The 14634-nt window shown below is 50.1% G+C and overlaps 1 protein-coding gene across 1 annotated transcript in view; it reads right to left on the bottom strand.

Annotated features, from left to right (window-relative positions):
• Positions 1-14634, bottom strand: part of BIN2 (bridging integrator 2) — a 31993-nt gene that overhangs the window by 8280 nt on the left and 9079 nt on the right. The window contains exons 3-11 of the mRNA XM_019511504.1: positions 13885-13939; positions 12165-12259; positions 11061-11156; positions 10590-10697; positions 9798-9883; positions 4403-4478; positions 3525-3607; positions 2187-2439; positions 873-2084 (exon numbers count right to left, since the gene is read on the bottom strand). Coding sequence (XP_019367049.1) covers positions 873-2084; positions 2187-2439; positions 3525-3607; positions 4403-4478; positions 9798-9883; positions 10590-10697; positions 11061-11156; positions 12165-12259; positions 13885-13939 — 2064 coding nt within the window. The remainder of the gene's footprint in view (positions 1-872; positions 2085-2186; positions 2440-3524; positions 3608-4402; positions 4479-9797; positions 9884-10589; positions 10698-11060; positions 11157-12164; positions 12260-13884; positions 13940-14634) is intronic.

Genomic DNA, 14634 nt, shown 5'->3' with positions numbered 1-14634 from the left:
GATAGGTGTGCATGTGTAAGAAGCCCCAGTGATATAGCAGCAAAAGCCCTGGAGGCCCCATGGACAATTAAGCCGGGAAGTGCCAGGCTCTCATCTGCAGCAGTGACAAAGGATGGCCCTGCTGTTTGTTTGGACAACGGGGTTTTCCTGCCACACCTTACATGTCTGGCCAAACATAACAGGGTTTAGACAAAGGCAGAGGAAATCAGCCTCATTTAGCAAATATTTTTCCCATTTGCCCCAGGAAAGCAGTGTAGCAGGGAGCGCACTTCACGGAGCGGCTGGTTCCTCGTTGCTGGGCGCTGTTCATTTTCCTCAGCTGGCTGAGCAGGGAAGATGCATCTCAGAAGCTGGAGAAACCCCTGGGACTTGGCTCTACATCCCCTCGTCTTAAAGAGAAGACTGGGGGGGGATTTGATGGCAGGTTTGAACTCCCCGCAGGGCGGTTCCAGAGAGCATGGAGCGGGGCTGTTCTCAGTGGCAAGGAGCAATGCAATGGGCAGCAAGGGAAATTTAGGTCGGATGTTAGGAAAAACTCCTTCATTTGGAGGGTGGTGAAGCACTGGAACAGGTTCCCCAGAGAGGTGGTGGCATCTCCATCCTTGGAGGTATTTAAGACCCAAGTAGACAAAACCTTGGCTGGGATGATGTAGTTGGGGCTGGTCCTGCTTTGTGCTAGATGTGACCTCCTGAGGTCCCTTCCCACCCTCATTGTCTATGATTCTCAGTGCACCTGTCCATTAACACCACACTGAAGTAGACTGGATAGTAGTGCAGTGGATTTCCCTTCACTCCCACCCTCGACAGCCAAATCCTTGTGCCACAGCCCCTGCTAGCAAGCCATGATAGCCTCTTGCCTGAGTTCCACTTACCTGTGAGGAAACATTGAGTTCTTCATCTGTCCCCTCACTGCTGCTGCAAACCTCAGCCTCCCTGCTGGATGGACAAGCCTCCCGCTTGATGTCTGGCATCTGCCAAGGCTGGCTGCCATCAGCGGGTCCCTCTGCTTTCAGCAGATGGGAGTCACTGGTGCTGGGAGGTGGAGTATCTTCGCTGGGAGCATTCACGGCATTTTCAAGGCAAACCGAGCCCTCGCCGCAGGCTGTCTGATTCACTGGCTGACCCAACGCCTTGTTGGTCACTTGGTGTTGGGCATCTTCCAAATGCCCAGCCTCTTTTCTCAGTTCAGAGGCCGAGGGGTCTTGAGGAGATGAGGTTTCATTGCTGTCTTGGAGGGCTAAGCATTCACCTATCCCTTCCAACTCACAAGTGCTGGACTCGGGGCTTTCAAGAGCTGGGGCTACGTCAGCGGGAGGCAGCTTTTCAGCTTTCCCCACAGCCTCAGCTACAGCTTCGGATAAGATGGTGGCAACCATGGCTGCTGCAAGGTCTTCAACTCCCTGGAGCAGCCTTTCTGGAGCTCTGGTGGCTTTGTGTGATTGGTTTTCATCTTGGGTTTTGCTGGCACCAGAAGACGTGAACTCCAGCTCTGCTGCTGATGTGGATTCCCTCTGGTTACGCGGTGGTACAGCGGGAGGAGACGGAGGTATCTCAGCCTGGACCTCGCTGCTGCTGCTGGAGGACACGGCCTCCACCTCTGTTGCTGATGCTGACTCCCTCTGGTTACGTGGTGGTACAGCGGGAGGAGATGGAGGTATCTCAGCCTGGACCTCGCTGCTGCTGCTGGAGGACACGGCCTCCACCTCTTCTGCTGATGTGGATTCCCTCTGCTTACACGATGGTACAGTGGGAGGAGACAGAGGTATCTCAGCCTGGACCTTGCTGCTGCTAGAGGACACGGCCTCCACGTCTGCTGCCAGCGTGGACTCTTTCTCGTTACCTCCGTCTTCTGCCGTGTCATGGTGTATCTCAGCCTGAACCTCACTGCCGCTAGAGGACACGGCCTCCACGTCTGCTGCCAGCGTGGACTCTTTCTCGTTACCTCCGTTTTCTGCTGTGTCCTGGTGTATCTCAGCCTGGACCTCGCTGCCGCTAGAGGACGCGGCCTCCACGTCTGCTGCCAGTGTGGACTCTTTCTCGTTACCTCCGTTTTCTGCTGTGTCCTGGTGTATCTCAGCCTGGACCTCGCTGCCGCTAGAGGACGCGGCCTCCACGTCTGCTGCCAGTGTGGACTCTTTCTCGTTACCTCCGTTTTCTGCTGTGTCCTGGTGTATCTCAGCCTGGACCTCGCTGCCGCTAGAGGACACAGATTCCACCTCTGCTGCTGATGTGGATTCTCTCTTGCTACGTGATAACTCGGCAGGAGGAGATAAAGGCATCTCAGCCTGGACTTCACTGCCCACAGAGGACATGGATTCTCTCTTGTTGCCTGATAAACCACCAAGAGGAGTCTTTGGGATCCCATCTACAGTGTTTCCCAGGGACATGAATGAAACAGGAGGGCTCACGGGAGAGGAGATGACGAGCGAGCGCCTGTTACTGCGAAGAGGGAGAGACAGTGATTGGATTTGCTTTTTCTAGGGGAGACACGGAGCTGCCACAGATTTGGAGACCTTGCACTTCCCACCTGGATACAGCATCATCTAGCACCCCCTTCCCTGAACAAGAGCATGTCCCAAGGAAACCAACAGTAGGTCAGCAAGATGCATATTTCTTTTCATCTGCTTGAACACTATACATCAGGGATTGCTATGTGACAATTATCTTGACCACTTCCAGGCACTGAACCCGAGATCTCTCCAGCTCAATGATGTGCCTCTGTTTTAAGCCAAAAGCAGTCAGTTCTGTACACTGAAACTAAAACAAGCTTAACTTTTCTGGGCTGGGCACAGCGGGGCCTAGGGGAAGGGGGTTATGGATGGAGATGGTTATATGTACGCAGTACTGAGCAGTCACACCTACATGGGATGAAATCTGAATGTGCCCTCTCAGGAGGCTGGGTTTTTGAATGGGTTTTCTGAAATCCTGTGAAGCAAATATACCTAGTTAAATGTCTCTAAACTTTCCAGGGATAATAGCATCGAAGTCAAAACACCTTTGTCAAGGCAGGTACAATCACCAGGGTTTCTATTTCCAGGAGCTGGATGGGGATCAGTGGCACCTGCCTCGGTGAGAGAGGCCAGGCCTTACAAGTGACTAGCAAGTTGAAGAGACATTGAAAGGCCTTGATTTTCAGAGAGTAAATGCTCAGCCCTGCTCACGAACTGAGCCCCACTGAAGAACTTCAGCATGGAGACCCAGAAAACCCAGAAAACATCAGCTTGAGTTGCTTCAAGCTGCTCCAAGCTTGAGTTGCGATCATCAGTGTCATTCTCCTTCTGATATTTGCAGTATTTTCTTTAGGTGAATTAAAAAAGAAGGAACTTTGGACCACCAGGGTCTGAAATATTAGGATACACTTTCCAAAAGGGCTTAAGGGACTTAGGAGCTGAGGTGTCACTGAAAGCCAACAGGACTTAAGCGTTTTGGGCACTTTTGAGAAATTTACTTGAGATCCAATACGGAGAGCTAGACCTTGGGCCCTTCTAGACCTTCCCTCCCGAGGGAACTAGACAGCCCTTTACCTTGACACTCCCTTGATGATGAAGACCTTGCTGGAGTGCTGCTTTTCCAGCTTGCCCATCACGTCGTAGAGGTCATGGTTCAGCTGAAAGCAGTGAGAGAGAAGCAAGCATCAGACCCTGTGCTCCCTGGCTGGCTCTTCTTCCTGCTCTCAAAGATCAGGCGTCTGTGTGGTCCCTCCTTGAGGCTCTCTGGCCACCAACCCCCACCCCAGTCCAAACCACCATCTTCACACACACAATCTGGAGGGCTCTAGGCAGAAAGTGGCTTCTGGTGGGTTCCTTAAGCTCAGCTTTCCCTGTAACCAGGGACCAGAGATGAATCGTCCACGCCGGTGGCTAGAGGTTCAGTTCCAATGGGATCCCCTGTATTTTTAACATTGAGGTTGATGAATCCTTGCCCAAAATGACCCAATGGGACAGGGCGTTCTCAACCTCTTGCTATGATCAAAATGCTTTTTCTGGAAGAGTGGCTTGAGTCTAGCACGGGATATTGGGCTCAGGGCAAGAGGGACTGGAAGAAATTCCAGGACTGGCGTTATTCAGGAGGTCCCACTGGGGCATGACCCACTAGTCTCTTCAAGTCTGAAAAGTCTGTAAATGAACCTATGAAAAGCATGCTCACAGCACTGGGCCATGCTACCAGCACGGGTTACCAGCAAAAACAGAGCAATATTATACTGGTCCTTTTGGCATCATGTTGAAAAGGGACACAACCACCTGCAATATCCCCAGGGCAAATACGGAGGGTTTTAACCTTCCTGATCATCTTCTAGGTGGCAGGGACAGAAGATTACTGCTACTGCTTGAAGGAACAGCTCTTAATAAAGCTTTAAAGCAGCATTTAACAAGGCACGCATTTGAAAGGATCAGTGTCTCACCTTGCTCATTTCCTTGTAGAAGATGTCTCTTAAATTGGAAATGTTCTGGAAGATGGTCACGTAGCAAGCAATCCGGCTGTTTGAAAGGGGGGAAACAGAAATACTCCTCACAAACTGAAGTTGTGTCACGCAGCGAAAGGAACAGAAGGTGGAAGAAATTAAGAGAACAGTTTGCAGCGCTGATTGGGTAATCAACCTTTGGCGTAGCTTCTGCGGGGATGGGCTGGAGCCTCCAGGACTTGAAATCAAGACTGGATGTCTTTTTTTTTTTAATAAAGATATGTTATTACTCCAGCAGAAGGCCTGGTTTTAATGCAGAAGAGAGTGGCAAGATTGTACGGCATGTACTATATTCAGGGCATCAGAATAGGTGATCAGATCAGGCCCTTCATAATAAATAAATGCATAAAAATGAATGGCAATGCTAATCTTCTGCAGGGCCAGAGTCCCTTTTATGTAGGGAATATAAATCACTGTCTCTACAGGATCCTGATGGTTAGGTACGGCTGTAGTCATTCATACGGTGAAACTGAGGCACACGAACAGAGGTGAAGTGATTTATGGGTATGCGACAGAGCTGAGACTGGAAGCCAGGCATCTGGACTCTCCGAAGGAGGGGAGGCCCTGTCCTAGCTCTGCAGGTTTCTATATAAGTCACCACCCACATGACCTCAAATGATTAGAGGAACAGGACATTTTCTGAGCAGTGTACGAGCTCACACACTCTGCTTCCCTTTTTTATTTAAGCAAATTGTGTGAATGGAGCTGGCAGGTGGGCAGAAATAAGTGGCACGTTGCACCGTTCTGGTTTAATTCCCCATATTCAAGACTGAGTTTAGAACTGTCTCCAGCTGGGAGAGTGGGTGGCGAGGTTTGTTAATATTGCATTTTAACTACCTTTGCAGCAGCAGGATGCTGATAGCCCTCATCCCCCTGCTTTACCTCGGGCGGGTTTGGGTGCTTTTGGGAAATGTGCCTTGTTGCACACTAGCATTGACTGTGTAGTTTTAGGAAGAGGTGCCTGGACTGGTTTAGATAGGGATGATCCTGCTGTGAGCAGAGGGCTGGCCTGGTTGTGAACTCCAGAGGGCCCTGCCACCTTTTCTATCATTGGATGTGATAGGACTGACACCAGAGTGAGACCCTAGAAAGATCTCATCTTCATTTTATAGATGGGGAAACTGAGGCACAAAGCAATTCAACGATTTGCATACAGCAAATACATGGAAAAGCCAGGCAGAGAAACCAGATCCCATGGCTAGCTGGAACCTGTCCCACAAAATGGGGGTTTTGGTCCAAAAAAGTGTCATTTTGTTGAAAGCAAAACGTTCAGCAAAAAAACCCGGCATCAGTTTTGACAAAGATTTGCCTAGGAAGGTTATTTTCCAGGCCAGGGGAGGGGGATCTGGGAGAAAAGAGACCCAGCCTGACCTGGCCAGCGAAGCAGCCATTCCAACACGCTCCTGCTTTGTACAAATGTTCAAAAGGGTTGTTTCCATCCCTGCCCTGAGCAGAAAAACAAGTTGCAAAACCTCCCAAACTCTTGTGAAACAGCACTGTCGCGCAGGCTGCTTTCATCCACATGGCACCGAATTTTCACACTGCCCTCAGCCATCGCTGCCTGAGGGCTGAGCTTTCCCTGGGCTGCTCTGTGCACCAGTTCTGTTGGCAACCAACGGCTCGCAAATGAAAAGGAGCAACGGCACATCCTCTTCTACTCCGAGGAAATGGTGGGGCAGGGTGGGAACTGGAAGGCAAAGCCGCTTTCTGCTCTCTAGCCCACGGAGCCGACAGTTTTGCCTCACTGAAGTCACCCCTGTAGTGCTGCTTGTTGCAATAAAGAAATGCAGAATGGGACCGAACTGAAAGTAACCCGCCAGGCACCGGGGATGACAGTGGCCTCTTGTTCCTGAAACCCTGCTTCCATCTAGTGGCCATGATTCATCCAACCTTTCCAACCCAAGCCCCTTCCCAAGGACCAATACGGCTATAACCTCGATACCTGGCACATGGAAGATACCAAATTTTGGCCGTTTTTTAAAAATGAAATCCTCATTTTTTCCCCAAGGAGGAAGCAACTATGACCACCTGAAACCTGAGATCCTGCTCCTGCCTTTGTTCAAGTTAATTTGCATCATTACAGAACCTCTCAAGAGAGCCTAAGGCCTGCCTGCCCAGACGAATTTTCCGTCTATTGACTCCTCTGTCAAATCCTGTGAAATATGAACTTTCATTTCTACCCAAGAGAACATTTTCAATCTTTTCTCCAATGCCTGATGAAGGGTGTTTATGCCTGAAAGCTCGCAATTAAAGACATTGATTTGCAAAAATCTTGTTGGCCTAATAAAACATATCACCTCTACCATAAGCCCAGATTGCTTTTCCCAAGGTTGGGGAATTAATGCAGCATCATCCCCATTCAAAGTGGGATAACTGATAATGAGGTGAAGGCTTCATTTTTGAAGAGGCTGGCTGATTTGGGGGTGCCTGTTTTGGGACACTTCCATCTGAATACAGGTGCCAAACTTTCAGCTGCACTCAGCACTCCAGACTGACGTACCACATTTATTTGCATACCCCATTTCCCCAAATAAAGACACGCACCTTGTTCTGAGAAGGCAGAATGAAGAAAAAAACATGTTTCCTTTTAACACAATTGTTGAGAATTAGTTTCCTTATTTAAGAAGCACACCCCAATTTCCTATTGCTAATTTTCAGGAAGAAGGGTGTGCACGGTACCTGAATAAATACGGTAATTGGTGAGCAAGAACTGATGCTTGATCATGTCCTTGCCTGTGCTTGAGGGATGGGATCATCTCACTGCTGTGTGCCTAGACAAGACAATCACTGGCTTGCCCATGGGATCGCTCCTTCTTCTTCCTACCTGCAACCATCCCCCAACAAGCAGCAGTGAGAAGTAGCGTACAAGGTGTAAACCTCAATACCGCCTTAGGGGGAGATAATACAGCAGGTTGGATCAGAGATGCTGTAATGTCATTGGCAGGACAACTGGATGGCTCTGTGTTTCTTATTCGTTTGGGTTTTGGGGTTTTTTAAGTGGAGTGAATTTGCTTTTTTTAATCACCAGCTGCAGTAAGTGACTCAGAATTGAAGCCAGTTGCCTGGGTCAAAGATCATTTGTATTTTCCACCACTGCAGATGCTGACCCTGCATTTGACTGCTCTGCAGACAAGCTTATCGCTTCAGTGAAAAGGGAAGAGGAAGTCATTCCTCAGCTATCTTTCTGTGTCCTTCTGTACCCACAGGAACATAAGTGCCATACTACATCAGACCAGTTGTCCGCCCAGCCCAGTGTCCCATTTCCAATGGTGGTAGGAGCAGATGCTTTAGAGGGTGAGCATGCGAACAGGGTATCTTTAAAGTGATCCCTTGTAGTACCCTCCCCTGGTATCCCTTGGCATTGCTTTAGGGACATCGGTAGACACGACCAATGGATCTATCATCCATGAATTTGTCCAGTTCAGCGCTTCTCAACAGGGTGTTGCAGCACAGTGGGATGCCTTGCGATTCTTTCAAGGGTGTCATGCAGCATTAATACTGCTTGGGTTTATCTTGTGAATCATGTTGGCACACCTGAGCTTTCACATAGGAATATGCAGTGTTAAAAAAAAACCATTCTGCCCTGCTGAGTTCTTTGCAACAGAAAAAATTGCTCTATTATTTTTTCTACAGTCAAAAAAAGACCAAAAAACAAAGCCAGCATTTTCTAAGTGGCACCTTGAGTTTAACCGAAGGTACCACGAGTCTAACGAAGGGTGCCTGAAGTTTAAAATGGTTGAGAACTACTGGTCTAGTTCCTTTTTGAACCTGGCCGTACTCTCTGCCTCCACAACCTCCTGTGGCAACAAGTTCCACAAGTGAGCTATGCACCGTGTAAAAAAGGACTTCTTGATTTTTTTTCCTAAAACTGGTCTCCTAACTTCAGTGAGTGTCCCCTCCTCCTACTAATCTGGGACTTGGTGAACAACAGTTTCCTTTTCACTAAGCCCACACCTTGCAGCATTTTATAGACCTGCTTTGATCCTTCTCTGCCACTGCCCTGGCCACGGCAAGCAGAGCTCTGCTATGCAAAGAAATGGGTTTTTTCTTTCTTTTCCCCTCTTAAAGTAAAAGGAGCTGTAGGCTTCCTGTTACACCTTGCTTTAAAAAAGAAAAACAGGGGCAAGCACTGCTTGGGCCGCCAAATGAAGGTTAGCCACAAAGGAAGGGGTGGTCAGAGGCTAGAAGCTGAGAGTGCAATGCTTATGGCTGTGCTACATGCACAATGATAGTCTATAGGACAGAGCCTATGGAAGCAAGAGAGCCACTGCTATAGGAGTCAGGGTAGCAACAACAAGCTGCCCATTACAATGAGAGGGAGGCAAGCCACCTGATGGGAAGAGTGTAGGGCTTGAGAGAAATATAAGCCAGGACCTGGCTCTGGAAGCTGCAGAGGGAAGGGCTCGGTAGGGAGAGGGCTGTAGCTGCATTACTCACTGAGATCTGGATACACATGGGAACTGGAGAGTAAGAAACGGAGACTTTGCAGGGAGCAGGGACTCAGGAGGAAGGTGGTTTTGGTGTGCAGCCAGTAAGCTACGGGTTTGGTGGTACAGCCAGGGTGCTTGTGTTTTGTTTTGCAGTTTAAACCGGTGCACCGGGTTTGGGACTGTAGCGGGGGGTCAGGAGGTCCCAGTAGTGCCAGAAAGGTACGGTGAGGCTTGTGCCTGCCAGAGGCAGGGCACAAGCTGCATTATAGCCCAAGAGGGGCAGAGAGGGAGGTCAGAAGCCTAACAAGGGTCAGGGACCCAGAGCCTGAGAAAGGGGAGAGACAGGGTCAAGGACACAATGCCGAGATAGGCAGAGCCTCAGTTGGGGACCCACAGCCTAAGAGAGCAGAGAGTAGGGCCAGAGACCCTCAGCCACAGGGGCAGTGACTGGCAAGGGCACAGAGGCCTGGTGAAACATGGCACGAGACTGGGAGCTGAACTGATTAATCGCTAGCACCTGTGAGGCATGGGCATGGCTATCGGGGTGGTTGGAGGCTGTGATTAGCCCATAAGGCAGCAAGTGTCCTGGGGGCATGTATGGACCTGGAGGGCCAACTAAGTGCAAGGACTGAAGCAAATCCAGCAGGGTCGGCGGGGACCTGCTGGCAGGAGGTCAGCGTGGAGCTTGCTCTAAGCATCTGGGACAGCCTCCCTTTCCAAACTCTACTAAGGACGTCGAGGTGTTGCAGGCAGGAATGAAGGGAGGGTGCCTAGAGCCAGAGCAGGGCAGGAGCTGAAGGGCCACCACGGGGCATCTTGGCCGCCCCTGGGACACCGGTCCTATTACACAAGGTGACGGTGGGGCGGTTGTGTGGCTGGCTTATCCACCCAGGATTGGATGTTACCTGCCATAGAGAACAGGCAGCTCTTCTCGAAGTTCCTTGTTAAGATCCTCAAACACAGTCTGAGCCTTGTTGAACTCCTCTTCAGCCTGCATAGGAGAGACGGACCCCACAGTCCCACAAACCATAGCAACACGGAGGGGGAATTAACAAAACTAGGAGCCGAGAGTTGCTAGGCATGAGAAAACCCAGCTAAGCGCTACAACATGGTGCTAGAGGTGATGGGTGCTAGCTTGGGCAGCAAGAGCCAGCCCCAGAGGCAGGTATCCATTTCAACACCAAACCTCCTTCACTCTTCCTAAGGGCCCAGAGATTCATCTGGGCCTCAGTGGGCACAACTGAACGTGCGCTTTACTTCACATGAGTCTAATTTAATGCATCGCGATCTACACACGCGCTGCAATTAGTGCACAGTAGATTAATTTACTCCGGCGTAGGCTAGTCCCGTCAGACACAGGTACTTTTCTACACTGCAGTAAATTACAGCACCTCAATGCATGTATGGATGGTCATGTTGGGATTAGTTTACTCTGGCTCAAACTGAGCTCGAGTATATTCAGTCGCATGAATTGCATGCGTAGATGTGCCCAGTATTGTCAGAGCAAGACCATGGGGCATCTGCAATTATCAGGCAGAATCTGTCTGTCCTAGCAGGCTATTAAAAGACTCTTCTACCCAAGTCAAACGCCTTGCAACTGCAAGGCAGTGCTTCCAGGACAAATCCAGATGCATCTAGGCAAGAACTAAGCCCTGCAGGAGCGCTCTTAGCTCGCACCTGGTCTGAGCTGTCTTTACCTTGGCGATCTTGGCTTCATCTTTCTTCTTGGCATTCTGCAGTGCCTCCAGGTGATGCCTGGCACTGTCATAGTCCACCATCTTCCGCCCCCGCTTGGCAATGCGCTCCTGTTTGAACACCAGGCACATGTGAGAAGGCTGGGAGGGGAGCAGGGATGAGCCACTGGTTCCCTAGGGAGCTAATTCCTGCTGTTCTGCACCTAAGAGCTTATATGCACAGCCCTCCCGTAGGGTGCTGGACCCCTATCTGCCCTGTTGTCCTGAGCCCTGACTGCTTAGAGGACATTCCCAGCACCCTCTGTATCCTCCTCTCCCACTATTCGCCATGCAGCACCGCTCGCATCTCTTCCCCAGGGCCTTCCCACCCCATGGGCTTTGGCCGGGGGGCCACCTCCTTCAACTCCTCCTACAATCTAGGCCTGTTTTTTTTTTTCTTTAGAAACATGGGGCATGTTTTTCCTTGGACAGTACCTTGATTTCACTGAACTGAGCCAGGTAATTCTCCATCAGCCTCACTGCCTGGTCGGCAAGTTTTTCCTCGTAATCTTCCCACAGGAGGTTGTTACTCTGGATATCAGAAGAAAGCCATCGGGGTGTTTTAAAACCTCTGTCGTTATATACAAGCCTCAGCCTTGGTTGGAGCCTTGGCCATTTGTCACCTAGGCTTGGGCAAGGGGAAAGCCAGCCCAGGAGACACAGCACTGACCTGGGATGCAGGGAAGCTTTGTTCACCCTGCTCTGCCACAGCCTTCCCCATGACTACGGTCAAGTTACTTTACCTCTCTGCCCTCCACTTGGACAAATATTAAAAAGCAGCTCTACCCCACTACTGAGGGCAGCTGGGAGGAGCCCAGTCCCAGGTGTTTAGAGCCAAAAGGCACGTGAGGGTCTGAACTCCCAAAGCTTTGGGGGACCACAGAAATCCAACCAGTGTTTCAGCATCTCCTTTCAAGCCAGAGGCTCGATTGCTGTAGGCTTCATTGCCAGTGGATGGTCCCCCAACAGGATGGGCAGAGGTTAAGGTGTGTGTTAAACCATAGAGTCAAACCAACAGGGGAGGGTTTAGCCAAAAACTCCCCTTTATCTGAAACTAGAGCTCCGGAGCTGAGATTCTTTAAAGCTGACTTGGTGCTACCCATTTATCCAGTCCAAGCTCAGAGGGGCCCTTCCCCAGCAGTGATGGGCAAGGGCTACACCACCGTATAAAATGTTAAACAGCTTACTGTATCTAATATAATCCATGCCCCTGCCCCACTGCAGGCAACAGTCATGAGCAGACCAGATGTTTCTTTTCATTCCCCCCCTGCTAGCTATTGTAGACCCGTTTGGACACAACATCCAGCACTTCAGTGTCCTTTGAGAGCATGTGTATGCCACACCCTTGTGCTCTTAGCTCCATTTCACAGACAGAGAATGGAGAGGCCAAGCGACTTGACCAAACTCAAGCAGCAAAACAATTTTTGAGCCTGGGTCCCTCCAGCTGTAGGCTGGCGCCCTCGCCAAGCCATCCATTCCTTGCTCTTCAGCAAACAAAGACCGGACAGTTCACAGGTTGCTTTTACCCAAGCCTCTCACCTCAGCGATAGCCTTCAAGTCCTCGTGTCCATCCCAGTCCACGCTATAAATTTCTTGCAGGGTTTCTGCCACTTTCTTGGAGCTTTCGTGCATCACTGGAAAAGCCAACCCAGAACAGAGCATGAGGCCACGCGCTGAATAATGATACTTCCTTCCCTGAAGACATGGGCTTAGCACCTTGTGACAAGGGGAATATGGTGGGAGGGCCAGGGAAAACTGTATTGCTCTTGGACAAAGGTGTTGGAGGTGGGTGGTCTCCTAGTTTCATAGTTGGGAAGGGCTGGAAAGGGACCTTACAGATCATCGGACACTTGGGCAGGAAAGACCGCTGGGATCAGATGACCCCAGCAAGACGGGTTGAGGGGGAGAAGGGAGTTTCACAAATTCATTTCTATTAAGGCCATCCAAACTAACCACAGGGATTTAGAGGCAGAACCCCCTGGCTGAAATAGAGGGGATTTAGGGACCCAGCTCCCATAACTAGGCTTTGAAAAGCTCATGACTCCTCCCCGTGGGCAGTAGTGGCCTTAGGGGAGGGCAAACTGTGTGACCGCCTGGGGCCCCACACTTTTTGGGGAGTGAAGTTTTTGCAAGGAAGTGGCTCAATTTGCATTTTAACACTCGACTATTTTTCCGATTCCCCCAAAGAACATTAAGATGCTTTCACTGCAGTTTCATGGAGAGGTCAACGTGAAATTGAAACCGAAAATGTCCAACTTGCTTATAGGTCATCAAAATTTAGCCTCTAGGGGACCCCAAATGACTTTCTTGCCTGGGGCCCCAACAACCCGAAGGCCACCACTGCCATGGGCAGAAAGAGGCAAGGGAAGGTAGCTGGGGGCTGGTGGGGTGCAGGAGGTTGGGCACTGAACTGAGACTTGAGGCATGTGGATTTGATTCTCAGTTGTGCCACAGACTCCTTACATGACCTTACGCCTGTCACTGAGCTGGTCTCTGAGCTTCAGACCATGACAAGGGGCAGTACTTTCCTGTCTCGCCTGGGAAACTGAACACAAGCCCCATGGATGAGAGCGAGGTGATGATGCCAGATCAGGATATAGCTGGCTCCCCTGGCATCCTTAGCTTGCAGAGAGGAGGTAAGTTGTCTGAAGGCATGGAAGGAGTTGGTATGAAGGATGAGATTAGAAAAAGAAGGCTACTAAAAAAGGCTGTGTCCCTTTAAGACAGCCACTGCCCAGTTAACAGGAGTCTTGGCATCTCTGATGCTTGCCCTAAAGCTCTATCTCCTGGAGTCACGTGAAAATATATACACACACATATATATACACACACATACATATACATACACACACACACACACACACACACACACACACACATACATATATATGCACACACACATATATACATACACATATACACACACACACACACATATATATATATACCCCCACACACATACACATACACACACACACACATTATTTATATATATAAAAGTATGGTTTTAACTTTTACAGCAGCGGGAAAATAAAATGGTTTAAATTCTGCCCTGGGTGTGACATGAAAAAGTTTCAGAAGTGCCAAACAACCTGGTCAAATTGTCATTTAAAAATATAGACCTTTGGATTTTTATTCAGTCGCCTAGTTTGCAAGGACTGATTCGCAAAGCTCGGAGCTGGCGACCTGGCATGCCAGCAGCCCAGCGTGCAACCAAGCTGCAAAGCAAGCTCTGGAAGGGAGAAGCAGTGCCTGCTACCTTTCACAGCATTTAAGAAAGTCTTCAGGTCCTTGTAGAGCTTGTTGCCTTCATTCTGAAAAAGCAAAGGGTAGCTTTATTGTTCTGGCCCTTTCCCTGCTCCTATTCCCCTTCATGCTAATGGCTCAGAGCTGGCTGCATCTGCTGCTAAGGGCCAGGTAGCAGCTGCTCACATGGGGACGCCCCAGCGCACGCGCGGAGGTGGAGAGGGAAGAGCTTCCAGAAAAATGGGCTGAAGGAAAACCAGGCTCTCACCCTGCCACCCAGTATGGAGATACACACTGTCCCTCGCCTCCCTGCCTCTCATCTCCTGGGGTCTGTCCCCTACTCCTTGCCCCACATTTCAGGGGACCCCAGACTGCCACTCCTTGCTGGGGTCAGACTGATAGCTGGTGGAGGCTACATCTGGAGTCCTGTGTCCAGTTTTGGGCCCCCCACCACAGAAAGGATGTGGACACATTGAAGAGTCCAGAGGAGGGCAATGAGAATGGTTAGGGTGCTGGGGCACGTGACTGATGAGGAGAGGCTGAAGGAACTGGCCTCATTTAGCCTGGAGAAGAGAAGACAGAGGGGATTTAATAGCAGCCTTCAGCTCCCTGCAGGGGGGTTGCAAAGAGGACGGAGCTGGGCTGTTCTCAGTGGGGCAAGATGCCAGAACAAGGAGCAATGGGCTCACATTGCAGCAAGGGAAGTTGAGGTTAGACATGAGGAAAAATGTTATCACTAGGAGGGTGGTGAAGCACTGGAACA

Source organism: Gavialis gangeticus, unplaced genomic scaffold, assembly GCF_001723915.1.
Source record: "Gavialis gangeticus isolate Ggan-Ray unplaced genomic scaffold, GavGan_comp1, whole genome shotgun sequence".
Classification (NCBI taxonomy): Eukaryota; Metazoa; Chordata; order Crocodylia; family Gavialidae; genus Gavialis; species Gavialis gangeticus.
The sequence above is the reverse complement of the archived record's forward strand: the minus strand, read 5'-3'. Positions and strand labels throughout refer to the sequence as shown.